Source organism: Dendropsophus ebraccatus, chromosome 12 (genome assembly GCF_027789765.1).
Source record: "Dendropsophus ebraccatus isolate aDenEbr1 chromosome 12, aDenEbr1.pat, whole genome shotgun sequence".
NCBI lineage: Eukaryota > Metazoa > Chordata > Amphibia > Anura > Hylidae > Dendropsophus > Dendropsophus ebraccatus.
The window spans coordinates 18,177,538-18,194,946 of record NC_091465.1 but is presented as its reverse complement, the minus strand read 5'-3'; the positions used below and the strand labels follow the sequence as shown (position 1 = coordinate 18,194,946).

At 43.9% G+C, this 17,409-nt stretch overlaps 1 protein-coding gene across 7 annotated transcripts in view; it reads right to left on the bottom strand.

Moving 5' to 3' along the window:
- ROBO3 (roundabout guidance receptor 3) overlaps positions 1-17,409 on the bottom strand; it is a 310,461-nt gene that overhangs the window by 214,122 nt on the left and 78,930 nt on the right. For all 7 annotated transcript variants that reach the window (XM_069947694.1, XM_069947692.1, XM_069947699.1 and 4 more), the window contains one exon: positions 11,589-11,804. In XM_069947694.1, the coding sequence (XP_069803795.1) occupies positions 11,589-11,757 (169 nt within the window). In that variant the 5' untranslated portion in view covers positions 11,758-11,804. The remainder of the gene's footprint in view (positions 1-11,588; positions 11,805-17,409) is intronic.

The following is a 17,409-nucleotide window of genomic DNA, read 5'->3' as shown; positions in this document are numbered from 1 at the left end:
TACAACTTCTCTTTACCTCTACCCCTCGCACTGCTGGATTCAGGGAGGAAGATCCACAGTGACTGAGGAGAACAGATGGCCGCTGCCAGTCACTGCTTATAGAGCTCCAGGGGGCACGACTCTCATTACTGTCGTGTGTCTGTCTATATAATGGGCTCAGTCCTTATTCTCTGACAGCTTCATTAGTGACATATAGAAAACATCACCCTGACCGTAGTGATGGGAAATCCATATCCGTATGTCAGGAGCCTGGGCAGTGCCCATCTGCATCTAGTTCTACCGATCACAGAGGACAAATATTAGATTAAAAAACAAGAGAAAATATGGAGGATTATAGGATCTGCAGAAAAAGAAATACAATGGTACCTTGGTTTAAGAGCGTTTTGGTTTAAGAGCTCACAGTTTTTCAAAATTGTGAATTGGTTTAAGAGCATTGTTTTGGTTTAAGAGCTCCCTTTACTGGGTGGGAGGGGGAGTGGAGGAGGGGCATGGTCTGCATAGCGGGGTCTACAGCACTGTACACTGACCCAGGAAGTCTCCCTCACCTTCCAAATCATAGCAGATCCACTTTAAGCTTGGGCTTACATCAGGGGACAGGACTGTGCAGGTAATCTCTTCATAGCTGTAACCCCTCTCTCCCAGGAGAGAGAGCGCTGCATGTATGTGCCCACATCTGCCCTGCTCATTCCTTCATGCCCCCTGCAGACTCTGTCAGTCCTGATTGGTCCATGCTGAACCCCCCCCCCCTTCTCCATTGCTGTCATGTGACCACACAGACCTCTGACAGCAGCCCTGCTTCTCTATTCCAGCCTGTTGTACTACACTACAGCATTATGGGGATCTGCAGCTCCATCCTGTATCTACAAACTGCTGCTGGTTTCCAGGTTTATGCACTTACTATACATTATATACCACATGCTGATTGCTATACTGTACAGTAACTTATAATATCACATATTTAGCTGTTTATAAATGTTTCATTTGTTTTACATGTCATTCAGAATAAAAAATTATTATTTTTGGGGTGTGGAACCAAGTGTCTGCCTTTCAATGATTTCTTATGGAAAAATTTGGTTTGGTTTAAGAGTGGATTTGGATTACAAGCACAGTCTCGGAATGAATTATGCTCATAATCCAAGGCACCCCTGTACTCCTAACCACAGACTTATGGACATATGGCAATATGCACCTGAATACTGATCAGACCTGCAACCTCCCAGCAGGGGGCAGCATGCTGCAGAATAACAAGCTGCTATGATACCCCAGCACAGATAAGGCCTCACTATGATATAGCAAGGCCCCATGCCTGGTAAAGCTTGATGGGAGTTGTAGTTTGCCAACATTAGAGCAGTGTTCTGCAACCCGTGGCTCTCTGGCCAGACTATAACTCCCATCATGCTCTGGCACTACTCTTGATCCCAAGTTTATATGTTCCCATGCAAACATAAGGTTCCATCATGGAGATGGCCGGAAATCTGAATAAAAGCATATGGCTGCAGGACCAACATCAAGGTGTGATGGGATGGGTATACAATAAAGTGCAATGTGGGAAGAGATTGGGGCTATGACATCTGTAAGAATAAGCTGCATTTTCTAGGATAATGGGGGGAGGGGTCACTGGTAATTTATGGGGTGACACATTCACTGCCATGTGAGAAGTCTGGGGAAGAATATACTAATCAGACCTGTGATTTGCAGAAATAATAGTCTCCATTCCTCAGGATATGTACATTGTGATGATGTGGGGGAGGGGAGGTCATTACCATAGATTTACCAGCGGCTGGCTATAGATTGTTGATTAGAATGGAGTCAATCTAGCGCAGTGACAGTGCCCAATCCCGCCAGTGCCCTCCGCCAGCCAGGACTGATCACAAGGGCCCTCCAGCGCCGGCTGATTGCTGCAGCTCATTTCAATGACAATCCTGTAATCAGGCGCTGACAATCGCCGATCGGTAAACAAGCGGCAGGCCGGTTTATCTTACTCACAAGTAGTCATTTGATTTCAATCACACAGCAATAAGTGAGGCGTAAATGTCGTCCTGGAGCGCGGTGTAATGTGATGAACCAAGGGGAGCGGTCACAAGAGCAATTTATAGGGATTTCATTTCACATCCGTAAATATAAATTCTTTTAATTTTTATTGTGAAGAAAAACCCAAGGTGCTTTAATCTCCATAATAAAAAGACTTCAGGGAGCGAGGAAGGAATTAGCTTAGCAACTAAACCCACAGCGTGAATTAGACGGTCCTTGTAAAGACGCTAAGTGGAGGTACAGCCAGCCATAATAACATCAATGGGGGAAAGGGCAATACATCCTGAAATGCTCTACTGAATGATTCTCAACATCCCTTCCATCATAGCAGAAGCACACACTTCACCGTCTATGTGCCTGACCAAGGTCTTACCTGTGCTCAATAGCGCCCTCTACTGAGGAACACAACTGCACAAGCTGCCAACAAGAGTGAGGGAAGGAAAGGGACTACTAAATGAGGAACAATGGTGGTGGTCACTGCTTCAACCTATGCAACTGTGGTCAGAGGTAAATATCAAAAAACCACCTGACCAATCTACTATAATACTGCCCCCTATATACAAGAATATAACTACTATAATACTGCTCCTATATACAAGAATATAACTACTATAATACTGCCCCCTATATACAAGAATATAACTACTATAATACTGCCCCCTATATACAAGAATATAACTACTATAATACTGCTCCTATATACAAGAATATAACTACTATAATACTGCTCCTATATACAAGAATATAACTACTATAATACTGCTCCTATATACAAGAATATAACTACTATAATACTGCCCCCTATATACAAGAATATAACTACTATAATACTGCTCCTATGTACAAGAATATAACTACTATAATACTGCTCCTATATACAAGAATATAACTACTATAATACTGCCCCCTATATACAAGAATATAACTACTATAATACTGCTCCTATGTACAAGAATATAACTACTATAATACTGCTCCTATATACAAGTATATAACTACTATAATACTGCTCCTATATACAAGAATATAACTACTATAATACTGCCCCCTATATACAAGAATATAACTACTATAATACTGCTCCTATATACAAGAATATAACTACTATAATACTGCTCCTATATACAAGAATATAACTACTATAATACTGCTCCTATATACAAGAATATAACTACTATAACACTGCTCCCTATATACAAGAATATAACTACTATAATACTGCCTCCCCCTATGGATATATCTGCGCATACAGTGATATATTCATAACAATGTGGCCTCCTATCTACAAGAATATAACTACTATAATGATACAGAGTAGAGGGAGATGCGGTATGCTGAATCTCCAGCCTACAGGCACACATCAAGGGGTTAAGTCACTACAGGAGAGGTAATTACTGAGCTGGCAACTGTGTGGCGCTTCGATGTAACTGAGAAACAATATTGCAACAGCGTAGAAAACAGAACGTGCACTCACTGCTGTGTTGCTGAATCAGTCCAGTGCTTTATTGTATCAGAGCAGCTTCACAAGTGCAGGGAAAGTGAGAAAGGAGTGGGCGCATCCTCACTGACAACTAGTTTCACACGTCATGCGTTCTTCCGATCGAGGACATCCTCAACCGGAAGAAGCGCTTGACGCATGAAACAGTAGGGAGTGCACGTTCTATTTTCTACACTGTTGCAATAACTACAATAATACTGCCCCCTATGTAGAAGAATATAACTACTGTAATACTGCTCCTATATACAAGAACATAACCACAACAATACTGCCCCTTTTGTAGAAGAATATTATAGTAGTGCCCCCTATACACTAGAATATCCCTTTTTTATATTCACTTTTGGTGCAGTGTACACTTATACACCAATGAGACCATATGTTATAAATCCTATGAACAGTTCATGACAGTCTGATCAATAATTCACTATAAGTGCTGCCTGGTCAGTGCGCACAGGTCTTCAGAAGGCTTTTCTATATACTATAAACCTGTCAATCACTGCTCACTATAAGTTGACATCTGACCCTGTTCGCACCTCTTAGGCAGTAATTCCCTATTTATTATTGAAAATCTACTTTAGATCGCCTGTGTTTGGAGCCTGCGCCATCCTGCAGATTTGTTAGGTTACAGCCTTTACCTGCCCGGATTCCTTCTCAGTCATTTTCCTTACATGCCAATGAAAGGTGTTTATTATCGATTAGATTAGACAAGCTGTAGCTCTACGGCAGTGCAAGGGTTAACACTTGGCTGATATAAAAGGAGGGAAGAAAAGCAGATCAATATTTCCCGCAGTTGAAGCTGCAAAGAAAAGGTTCCCAAAAAGGTCAGTGGAGCGGCGAGATCTGGTTCAAAGTAATACAAAGTAACGCAGGCTTCTCCTCTCCACAGTCCACAAAGAGCAGAAAACAAGTTTATTGTTCTGCCCGGGAAAAGGGCATCTAATCTGGGGCAGGACGGAGTGTGGCATTATCCATGTACCTGTCAATGTCTCATCAAGAGACGCTCGGCTCACACACAAAGATTTGGGGGTTTATCCAGGGGTCGAGATTTCAGCATTTCCTATTACACTAGATGAAATAGATATTGATCCCGCTCTGAGCCGAGACAGATGGGAGACAAAGGAGAAAGTCAGAGACTGATGGTTAACCAAGAAAAGTGGGAGACTGAATGGCGGATGCTGGGGGTTGTAATAACTGCCTGCACTACCACAGACAATGGGGGTATTAACTAAATATATTCTACTTCCCATCACATGAATGGACAGGAACCACCTCCTTCCACTCCCTACAAGACCTTCACATTCATATCTTTAAAGGGGTACTCCAAAGAAGTTTTTTTTTTCAAATCCACTGGTGTCGGAAAGTTATATAGATTTCTAATTTACTTACAATAAAAAAAATCTCTACTGCCTTCCAGTACTTATCAGCTGCTGTATGTCCTGCAGGAAGTGGTGTATTTTTTTCAGTCTGATGCAGTGCTGTCTGCTGCCACCTCTGTCCATGTCAGGAACTGTCCAGAGCAGGAGAGGTTTTCTATGGGGATTTGCTACTACTCTGGACAGTTCCTGACATGGACAGAGGTGGCAGCAGAGAGCACTGAGTGAGACTGGAAAGAATCCACCACTTCCTGCAGGACATACAGCAGCTAATAAGTACTGAAAGACTTAAGATTTTTAAATAGAAATAAATTACAAATCTATATAACTTTCGGAAACCAGTTGATTTGAAAGAATTTTCTTCTCTGGAGTATCCCTACCTTCTCTGGAGTATCCTTAAATACACTCTGCTCCCGCAACTTCCATATGCATCTTTGTGACTTCTCACAGGATCATCACATTCGTATCCTTAAATATTCGGTGCTGCTGGGACTCCTACTATGTAGTTCTTATTGTCACACTTTTCCCTTGAAATACTCCTGTAACACTCTGTCCTCCCAGCACACTTCTGCTGCTAGAGACAGAATACCCCTAACATTAGGCAGAGGACAGCAGTGAGCAGGGAAGGGAGACACCTAGTGGACAAGACTTTTCTGGGTTAAGAAGTCATTTTTGGTGAAGTGATTTACAAATATGTTAGAATTTACTGAAGTTATTACAAGGAGGGAAGGTGTTTAAAACAACGGTGACCATACCACTATGTAACCCTCAGCCTGACACGCCGACACATGGAGGGCAGGATAAGGACACAACCGTGGCAGACAGCCCAGTGTCCTCATCTCACACCGCTGACAAGCTTTACAAGCAAAGAAAAAAATTACATTAAATGTAAAATCTTGAGCCGCTGCATTAGAAACTTTGTCGATATAAACTCAATATTCCCATAAAGTTCTTGTGCAGCCGGGATGATAGAATTGATCAGGTCGTCTTCAGAATGAACACATTGATCTCTGTAACATCATTACGGCTCCGCCGAGTAACAATACATCTGACTGTACAGCTTCACTAAACTAATCTCAGCCCCGCAGCCAATGGATGTAATGATGGAAAGTGCCGTTCCCACAACTTATCAGAGAACAGGATTGTGCAGGAATAGTAATAACTGGATAACATTACAGCTACTGCACAACTACAACTCCCATCATGTCCTGACAACCTCTATTCTCCTCTGTTATAATAGTGCTACTGAACACATGGGGGGAGATTTATCAAAGGGTGTAAAATTTAGACTGGTGCAAACTGCCCACAGCAACCAATCACAGCTGAGCTTTCCTTTCAGCACTGCCTAAAGCTGAGCTGTGATTGGTTGCTGTGGGCAGTTTGCACCAGTCTAAATTTTACACCCTTTGATAAATCTCCCCCATTGCGTTTTTAGATCCTTTTAACTTTAAGATCAGTGTTCCCACAAGCTGTTGCAACTACGTAGCCTTAGGCCCCGTTCCCACTGAGCAAACGTAGCGGAATTCCGCGACGGAATTGTCCGCCGCGGAATGCTGTTAGCCTCCCGCTCATAATGGGAGTCTATGGGAGGTCCGCGCTTCTGTTCTGTATGCGCTGAAGAATAAACATGTTCATTCTTCAGCGCGTACAGAGCAGGAGCGCGGACCTCCCATAGACTCCCATTATGAGCGGGAGGCTAACGGCATTCCGCGGCGGACAATTCCGTTGCGGAATTCCACTACGTTTGCTCAGTGGGAACGGGGCCTTAGACTGTCAGCATGATGAGGGTTGTAGTTATGCAAAAGCTTAAAGTGTCCCTGTCGTTATAACTTTCAAACTCTAAATCAGCAGTAGATGTGATATAAAGCAAGTTTGCCATATACATTCATTATTTTTTTTTAGTTATCATGGAGAACACGGCACTTCCTGTTTTCTGACTTTTTTTTTGTCTCAAGAAACGGGAAACAGTCAGAAAACAGGAAGTCCTGTGAATCCCAGGCCATCTGAGCAGGCAGTCATGTGATTGATGGACACATTGAGCCGTGACTCTCTGTACTGGCCGGAATTCCTGTGTTTAGTCTGTTTATTACAACCAGCCAGAAAATCTACCTTTAGGGGAACGGACCTGGATACAGGTAAGTATAGTTGTTATATAGCTGCCTTAAGGAGACTGGACCTGGATTTCTGGTAAGTTCAGTTTTGTTTTACAGCAGGATAACAACAAAAATAAATAATGAAAGTATATTGCAAACTTGCTTTATATCACATCTACTGTTGATTTAGATTATAACGACAGGGACAGAAAGTTATAACGACAGGGACACTTTAAAAGTAAAAGGTTGGGAACACTGTAATAGAGAAACATAAAAAGCTGTTTCTAGCTGAAGGCTATCGGGGCATTATGGGAATTGTAGTTTTGCAATAATAAGTGGAGTTATAGCTTTGAAACAACTGAAGAGGTTTGGGAATATGGCAGAAGAGTGTAATATCCAGCTTGGTCAGCAGGGGCCACTAGAGAACCACATAAAGCTGCTGTCAGCAATCCATAAGCACACAGAGTTAAACAGCTGCAGTCAGATGAGCGTTTTATGGAGTTCAATGTTCCCCTTTATTAAGCAGCGGGGACTCCTCTGACCACACGGCACATTTATCATGTCACAGCACAAGAGCCAATGAAGGGATCTCAGTCATTGCCTTTAAAGGGACCCGACTCTGCTAAAAAAAGTTATTGTGTATCCCCATAGCCAGTGATCTGCATTATAATAAAACAAGAAGTGTGAGAAATCATATATCATGTCAATATCTTTTGACATCCAGAATGTCTAAAGTGACTGGAAACATGGTCCATATCATAGATTGATATGGTATATAGCTCAATCTGTGGGAGATGTCACTGCAGAATCAAGTGGAGGAGAATTCATTTCACGCTCAGATCATACAGGGAATATTACAGTCCCGGCTGCGGAGGACTGAGCCGTGTAATTCTATACGCTACATGTTAATGGGAAAAACTTAATTTCCATGACATGGAGAGAGGAACGTCCGGCGGCAATGAAGGAGACGGCCTCATATAGGCTGGAATGAGGGGGGCGCAGATACGACACAGCACCCCGTCTCTTTACTATAATGAATTTCTCCATGCTAGCCAAAGTACCTGAGGGGGATGGGGAAATGTCCTAGAAATTACTATGAGCCAGTAGAGGGCGCCACAGATCCAATCAGCACTGGAGTAATGTGACAATAGTAGACGTGCTAGGAGTCTTCTGCACTATTTCTCATCCCAAGAACGCTACAGTCAGCCTCTCCTTGTGATGGAATGGCCAATAACAGGGAGTAATCGTCCATTTACATGAAGCGATAATTCGCCCAATCGATCATTTAACGATTTGGTTTTTATAACGATCAGCGTTTAGACGAATAAATCGTTCGAAAAATCGTTATTGCGATCGTTTGAATCTTTGAAAGACTATTTACACAAAGCGATCTGCAATTTTTTAGCGAACGGTCAACGATGATTTGAGAACATGTTGAAAGATCAGAATGAACGATTTCTTGCTCGTTGCTTGATCGTTCGCTGTGTTTACACAAGCCGATTATCGCTCAAATGCGATCATTATTGCGAAAATTTCCGTGTAAATGCAGCATAATAGATAATAATTACCCGTCCTATGGTCAGTCTCTCTCAGGCTTGAAATGGCTGATAACAGGGAGTAATAGATAGCATTTACCTGTTTTACAGTGACAAATTTTATTCCTATGTCCTACAACCTCTCTCTACCCAGCAGTGGCTGATAACAGAGAATGCACACTGCATCCATCTGCACAGTTTAAGGTGACAAGAAGGAGTTGTGTCCCTTCAATGTGATCTAACTAAAATGGGTTCCAATCTGGACAGTAAATGAAGTGGGTCAGCTGGTGTAGTTAGTGGTGGCGGCCACTAGATGGCAGCACTGAAGCCCAACCAGCTGTATGGTCCATAGTGATGGTTTCGGATAAGAGTCTCTCCCCTAGAGAAAGACCTTACAGTCACATCTCATACACTACAAGAGGTTTGTATGTTCTCCCTGTGTTTGTATGGGTTTTCTTCTGGTACTCTGGCTTCCCCCCACACCCCACATAGGTGGATTCGAAATTTAGTTTGTGAACCCTAAAGGGGACAACAACTGATATGAGGTATGTAAAGCGCTGTAAAAGAAGTTGGTGCTATATAAATGGAGGAATTATTATTATTATTATTATTATTATTATTATACACTGTCTCATAGATATTTGCTAGAACAAGTTCAATCAATCATTTTCAAGCCGTGTTGATAAACAAGACCAATGGGACAAACTCGCAGCCCTATGCAAGCTTTAGCTTTGGCTGTCCAGGCATGATGGGAATTGTAGTTTTGCAACAGCTGGAGGTCCGCAAGTTTGTATCGTGCACCAGATGCAAAACCAAACCCTGTAAATGGAGACCAACAAAACGGAAGCCCTTCCTGTGTCCAGATATGACAATCAGAATAAATCCCTGGATCAATGACCCAAATGAGAGCCGCAGAGCATCTTCTCACCTGGAAATAGGAGGCGCCAGAGCTCCACGTGGAGAGGCGTCCTCAACTACTCCTCCCCTGGACACTCCCACAACACGCTTACACACACGGCTCAGGACAACACGTGATACATGTTATATCATACCACTTGTTTAGGGACGTGAACAGACTCAGCTCTGCTCCACCGTGCCTATTAACACAATGTATGGCGATATTATAAAGCTTTATGGAACCAGTCTGAGCTGCTGAGGCTGCGGGACACGCGATATCAGTGTCATAAAGCGAAATGGCACTTTACAGCGCGCCACGTGCCGATACAATTCCTCCTCTGTCATAGGTAGAGACAGATACAGTGTACCAAAAGATCCTGAATGATACAGTAACCAGCAGAGTGAGGGATACATGAGTGACAGTCCAGCAGAGACTTACCAGATGTAGCAGGGCTCTGATTGTCAGATGTAGCAGAGCTCTGATTGTCAGATGTAGCAGAGCTCTGATTGTCAGATGTAGCAGGGCTCTGATTGTCAGATGTAGCAGGGCTCTGATTGTCAGATGTAGCAGAGCTCTGATTGTCAGATGTAGCAGAGCTCTGATTGTCAGATGTAGCAGAGCTCTGATTGTCAGATGTAGCAGGGCTCTGATTGTCAGATGTAGCAGAGCTCTGATTGTCAGATGAAGCAGAGCTCTGATTGTCAGATGTAGCAGAGCTCTGATTGTCAGATGTAGCAGAGCTCTGATTGTCAGATGTAGCAGGGCTCTGATTGTCAGATGTAGCAGAGCTCTGATTGTCAGATGTAGCAGAGCTCTGATTGTCAGATGTAGCAGAGCTCTGATTGTCAGATGTAGCAGAGCTCTGATTGTCAGATGTAGCAGGGCTCTGATTGTCAGATGTAGCAGGCAGAGGAGCTTATTTCACACAGCCCATACTGATGTTACATAGGACTGCAGGAGACACATAGTACATTATCTGCACTCAGAGAGTTATCACTGTGATAACTGTGGTGTTACATAGGACTGCAGGAGACATCTAGTACATTATCTGCACTCAGAGAGGTATCTCTGCCTTATCTGTGGTGTTACCTAGGACTGCAGGGAACATCTACTACATTATCTGTACACAGCGATATCACTGTGTTATATGTGGTGTTACATAGGCTTGCAGGTTATATCTACTACATTATCTTTACTAAGAGAGGTATTACTGTGTTATCTGTGGTGTTACATAGGACTGCAGGGAACATCTACTACATTATCTGTACTAAGAGAGGTATCACTGTGTTATCTGTGGTGTTACATAGGACTGCAAGTGACATCTACTATATTATCTATACACAGAGAGTTATCACTATGTTATCTGTGGTGTTACATAGGACTGCAGGTGACATCTACTATATTATCTATACACAGAGAGTTATCACTGTGTTGTCTGTGGTGTTACATAGGACTGCAGGGAACAAATTGTACATTATCTGTACTCAGACACTTATCACTGTTATGGGTGGTGTTACATAGGACTGCAAGTAACATCTACTACATTATCTGTACTAAGAGATATCACTGTGTTATCTGTAATGTTACACAGGACTGCAGGTAACGTCTACATTATCTGTACTCAGACAGTTACTACTGTGTATCTATGGTGTTACATAGGACTGCAGGTACTTATGTCATGGTCTATATTTTCTACATTACCTATACTGTGTGTTTTCATATTGCAGAAACAACTCAGGACCAAGTAGTTAAAATGACAACTTCAGCTCTGCTACACCTGTACCTCACACATGCAGCACATTTCTGATCACATCATTACAGAGCACAAAGTTATCATAATCTTCACTTCAAAAGTTGTCACAGTCGGCGTTATGTTGTCAGGCAATTGTAAAAACCTCCTACATGAAAATTGGGAGAATGTGTCGATGCTTTCCGCAGAAAACTGGTAAAGACAATTCACAATACTCTAACATTTTTGTGCAAAACACAGGAAAAGTTGCAAATTTTCAAGCAAATAAGTAATTGCTTAAGAATTTGCAACAATCTTACAGCAAAAGCCTTCAGCAATACCACTGATAGATCCCCTCCCCCTCGTAGTGTTAGAAAATGTGGGGTCCCCCTCCATGATCACCCCCAATATAGAAGGAGCTGCTGTCTTACCGTTAAAGCTGGCCAGGGTCAGGTTGCTGAAATCGAACAAACTTCCATTGAAGCTGGGAAACGAAGAGTTAAACTGGAAGAACAAGTCGGTGGAATTGGAGTTTTCTCCTGGAATAGAGTCTGCAAAGAGATTCATCTGCAGCAGGGTTTTCAGGAGGTAGCGCAGCATGTTGCCTGCCGGCTCTGGGGGTCAGGTGCACCCCTCTTTATCCCAACCTGTGGGGGAGACAAAAGGACCTCCTTACTAGAGCTTTAGGGATGCAGAGTAACCCCCTTTTTATGAATGACGTATCCCCCAGAGTTACAGAAAAGGGAGTCTCCTGATCTCCTAGATCTTCTGTGAATAGCTGATCAGCACCAGAGGGGCCCCCGGTTAATGGGCGCTATTAGACGATAAGGGCCCCCCCTTTTTCCTGTCCGATACCAGCATGTCCAGGCATCCGTCAGGAATCCTGCGGAATAACTTTGGATGTCTGTATGAGCCCTGAGCTTCCAGTCTCCTGATCTCTTCTCTCCTCCCTCTGTACTGACTCCAGTGATGCTGCGGAGGGAGGGTCCCCTGGGGGGCTGATAGGAAAGGCAGAAACCAGGTGCTGGGACCAATAAATGTTTAATTATTGGATTAATAATGATCCCTGGGGGGGAGGAGGTGCCCAGAGCCGCTCTCCATGCAGTGATGCTACAGACGCCTGTGCTGCATCCCTCCAGCAGAGACAATGATGCAGAAGGAGGAAAAGTTCCTGCAATGCTCCTGGCTCCGCACTATTTGCATGCACAGGATACAGGCCGTCCTCACGGATGGGTGCAGGCCGCTCCTACTCCTTTCCTGCAGATCTCTCTCACTAAACCAGTATATACAGTAACCTCTTACAGATGTGTTTTCATATGGATTCTACACAGAGACCTTGCTGGGTAACGGATTATCCCTATTCTAGAGGGCTAATTTGCTTCCCTAACCGAATTGTCACTTATTGCTGCATTATCACATGGATTCTACCCGGAAACCAGAATACGGATTAGCCCAACTGAGTCTATTTCGCATTCAAACCCATGGTGAAATCTGCAGCGTGCAGCTTCAGAAATTCAATATTTGTCAGATTTCTTCCACAGATTCCTCTGCAGTTCTTCCTGACGCAGTGATCCGCCATGTGCAGGCGCCATAATGGAATGGAAATCTGATTTGTTACGTACATACATTAGGGCCCTATTCCACCAGACGATTATCGTTCAGATTATCGTTAAATCGTTCGAATCTAAACGATAATTGTTCGGTTGAAATGCAGTTAACGATTAACGACAGAACAATAAATCGTTGATCGCTTTATAAGACCTGGACCTATTTTTATCGTTGCTCGTTCGCAAATGGTTCGCATTGAATAAGACATCGTTCGGTTGTTCGCAATAGATACGAACGCAATAGCGAATAAATAGCGAACAAAAACTATCGCAAATATGATCATAAGTAACGATTATCGTTCCATGGAAATGAGTGAACGTTTTAAGGTCTTTCGCAATAGCGGTCGTTTGAGATCGTTAACGATTATGCGAACGATCATCGTCCGGTGGAATAGGGCCCTTAGTCTCAGAGCATGTGTCAGTCTTCACTACAGTCCTGGCATTCTAATCGTGGAGCAGGGGGTACAGGATGAACAAAGCTATAAAACAGTGGTGTCAAACTCAAGCCCTCCAGCTGTTACCAAACTACAATTCTCATCATGCCTGGAAAGCCAAAGCTTTAGCTCTGAATGTCCAGGCATGATGGGAATTGTAGTTTTGTAACAGCTGGAGGGCCTGAGTTTGATACCTGTGCTATAGACCCAGGGCCGCCATCAGGAATTCCAGGGCCCCATACTGCCAACTTGTCTGGGCCCCCACCTTACCAAAGACATTAATCCAAAAAATCAGGACATACGTTTGGCTATTTAAAGCCCATAATATGTGTGTTACATTACGAGTCACTTAGGCCATGTTTTCAGCCTTAAAAATAACTATTGTTTTATAAAAGAATGGCTGAAAAATGTCATGTTTTTTTCCACAAATAAGACTGACACATCATAATCACAATAATGTTTTGCCTGACTTCTCCTTTAATATACTGTATATAGACAATAGATGCACAAACCCAAACTGTACAAATAGGCAGATACACACATGTATGCACACACACTCACAGATACATATAGATCCACAATACATGTATACACACATATAGGCACATTACAAGATGTACAAATATACCAACATAGAGAAATTACACAGATACAAACACATGCAGATTCCATATATACCTCTGCACAGACACATAGGGCCACATGTATCATCCGGCGGACGGATGATTTTTGGCGGAAAGTGCCGATTTGCGTATTATTTTATACGCAAATGGCCGATTTGCGAATAAAATAATCGCAAATCGGCACTTTCCGCCGAGTACGCCAGGGGGCGGAAAGTAGGCGGGAAGTGGGCGGAACGGAGGGCGCGGACTCAGAGTCCGCGCGATTTATCATCCGTTCCGCCCAATTCTACGCCGAAAACCTACTCCAGTACTCAGCTGGCGTAGGTTTTCGGCGGTGCGCACCGGCGCGCACAGGATTTATGTACAGGCAGTCCGCCTCTACATAAATCTCCGTAGCGCCGGAGCTGCGGGGGCATTTTTAAGTCCGGCGTAAAAAACGCCGGACTTAATAAATGCCTCCCATAGTATAGATGCAGACACACACATGCAGATTCCATATATATATATACCTCTACACAGACACATAGCATAGATGCAGACACACACATGCAGATTCCATATATATATATATAATTATATATATATATACCTCTACACAGACACATAGCATAGATGCAGATACACACATGCAGATTCCATATATACATATATACACAGACACATAGCATAGATGCAGACACACACATGCAGATTCCATATATATATATATATATATATATATATATATATACCTCTGCACAGACACATAGCATAGATGCAGACACACACACATGCAGATTCTATAATATATATATATATATATATACATATATATATATTTATATATATATATATATATACCTCTACACAGACACATAGCATAGATGCAGATACACACATGCAGATTCCATATATACCTCTACACAGACACATAGCATAGATGCAGACACACACATGCAGATCCCATAAATATACCTCTACACAGACACATAGCATAGATGCAGACACACACATGCAGATTGCACAGATATATGATCAGAGGCTCAAACACACACACACACACACACACACACACTCTATTCCACACACACACACACACTCTCACACACACTTTTTATCCTTGAGGCCCCCAGTGATACAGTGCTCAGATACATACACACACACACACACACACACACACACTCACACACACTTACTTTTTATCCTTGAGGCCCCCAGTGAGTGAAGTCTCTGCTCCCAGTCAGCAGCCTGCAGCCCCTCCTCCTTTGCCCCGACTGCAGAGCTGTATACTGGAGGGAACAGACGTCACAGCTGGGAGGGAGGAGAGAGGAGAGGGGGCCGCTGCATCTTCCTGTCACCTGGGAGAGCACACCGTCCGGAAGTCACCAGCTCCACAGGAGCCTGGGAGCTGCTGAGGAGGGGGCCGGTCCATTGTGGAGGGAGGGGGGGATTCTGCAGCCCGGTCCACAGACAGTGCAGGGGGGAGGAGGGCCTAATGATTTTAGTTAAGTAGAAGGGGCCCCTTGCATCTGTGGGAGCTCTCCCCTCTCCCTGCACTGTCTGTATACCAGGCTTCTCATAAAGTGTAGTGTGTGGGAGACCCGGGCCCCCCTATAGGCCGGGCTCCATACACCTGTACTGCCAGTAATGCCCTGTTGGCAGCCCTGTATAGACCCTTCCTAGATAAGGAAGTACCATGGGTATATGGAATAGCGGGAAGATACAGAACATCCTTAAAGGGGTTATCCAGGCTTGGAAAAACATGGCCGCTTTCTTCCAGAAACAGCACCTCTCCTGTCCTCAGGTTGGCTGTGCTTTTGCAGCTAAGTTCCATTCAAGTGAATAAAAATTTAAAGGGGTTATCCTTTTAATATATTGTTGCCGTCATATAGAAAACAATAAAGCGCCTATACTTACCTCTTCTCGCTCCCTCTGTGTCCTCCTCTGGTGTTGTCGGTGTCCCTCGCTGACTGCAGCGCCTCCACTTCCAAGACAAACTCGTCTCTGTTGTGACAGCCTGCTCAGCCAATCACTGACTGAGATGGGACAGCGCCGAAGGGACAACTTCCTCTCAGAGGTGGAGGCAGTGCAGTCAGCGGGGGACACTAGCAACACCAGAGGAGGACACTGAGGGAGCATGAAGAGGTAAGTATAAGCTCTTTATTGTTTTGCATATGACAGCAGCTAACCCCATTAATTGTAATACCACACACAACATGGGTAGTGCTGTTTTTGCGAGATAGTAGCTGTGTGTTTTTGTAATCCTGAATAACTTTTTTAAGGCCATGTTCACACAACGTAAGTTTTTGAATTAATCACGGCCGTTGATGCCGATTTGCAACAAGGGCTGTGATTAATTAAAAACGTACGTGCACTGCAGGCTGAAGGAATCCCGGGAGAAGTGTATACATACAGTATACACCCCGGCCGGGATCCCTAGCAGATACATGAAAAACTGCTCCAGCCGCACGCTCCATTGTCGGCTATGGTGAATTGGGATGCGGGCACACGCGGATACGCCCGCATCCCAATTCAGCACAAATAAAGATCATCCAGCCGATACTGCAGTTCTGTGACCCGGCCGGTGTTTTACGTCATGTGAACATGGCCCAAAGGGATATTCAGAGGTAAAATAACAATGAATTGGGGCTCCATTTTGGAGAATGAGCAAAACTGAGCAAATCTTTAGAGATGAGCAAAAACTACAGTAAGTTCAGTTTCATGAAACGCAGAATGCTCAGCATTTGGCTCCCGGTGGCTGGAGAAGATGGATGCAGCCAGCTTCCCTCATCTCTAGCACATTTGCAGATAGAAAATAAAGCTGACTTTTGGATAGGGTCACATTGCACAATCCATACATCAGGGATGGGGAACCTTCCGTCCTCCAGCTGTTGTAAAGCTTTGCCGACGGTTCCCCATCCCTGCCATATATTCTTCCAGAAGCCACCAACTTTCTGCAGCATCTACACGGCCGGGTCGCTGCCAGGTGTCAGGTGTTGGTTATTGGCAAGAAATCTCAAAATACCCTGCAGTAAATTACAAAGCGACGGACGCGTCCTGGAGATTATATGAGAACGTCAGGACGCGCTCCTGTATGGAAACATATTATTTACCAGTCATTTCGAGGGACGAAAACCGATCGTTTCTTCCTTAAAGCCGCTCTTGTCAGGGATAAATTGCAAGTGATGGAGACTATGGGAGGTAGGAGGCTGATGAGAGTAAAGCCGGCTCTCATGTCTCTGCATACAAAACAGCATCATTACTGGGATCATTCACAAGTGCGGAGAGTGGGGAGAGGGTCCGGCGGGTGACACCAGACCCTCAGCCAGGCTGGAATTGGTTCCTTTGTGCAGATAATTACTCAGTAAGACGCTGCGGCCACTTTGCAGCGATTACCCCTCACAATCTATTCACATGTTTGTATCATTTCTGCTACACCGACGACAGACAATGGTTCCACACCAGCGACTGAGAGTCACACCGCCCCACTGGGTACCAGGAATTACACCCACAAAGAGCAATATTATATATATATATATATATCCCATCTAGTGCAGCACTCTGTGCCCCAGCCTAAGATCAGCCATATTAGATGGTGAATTCGGTCAC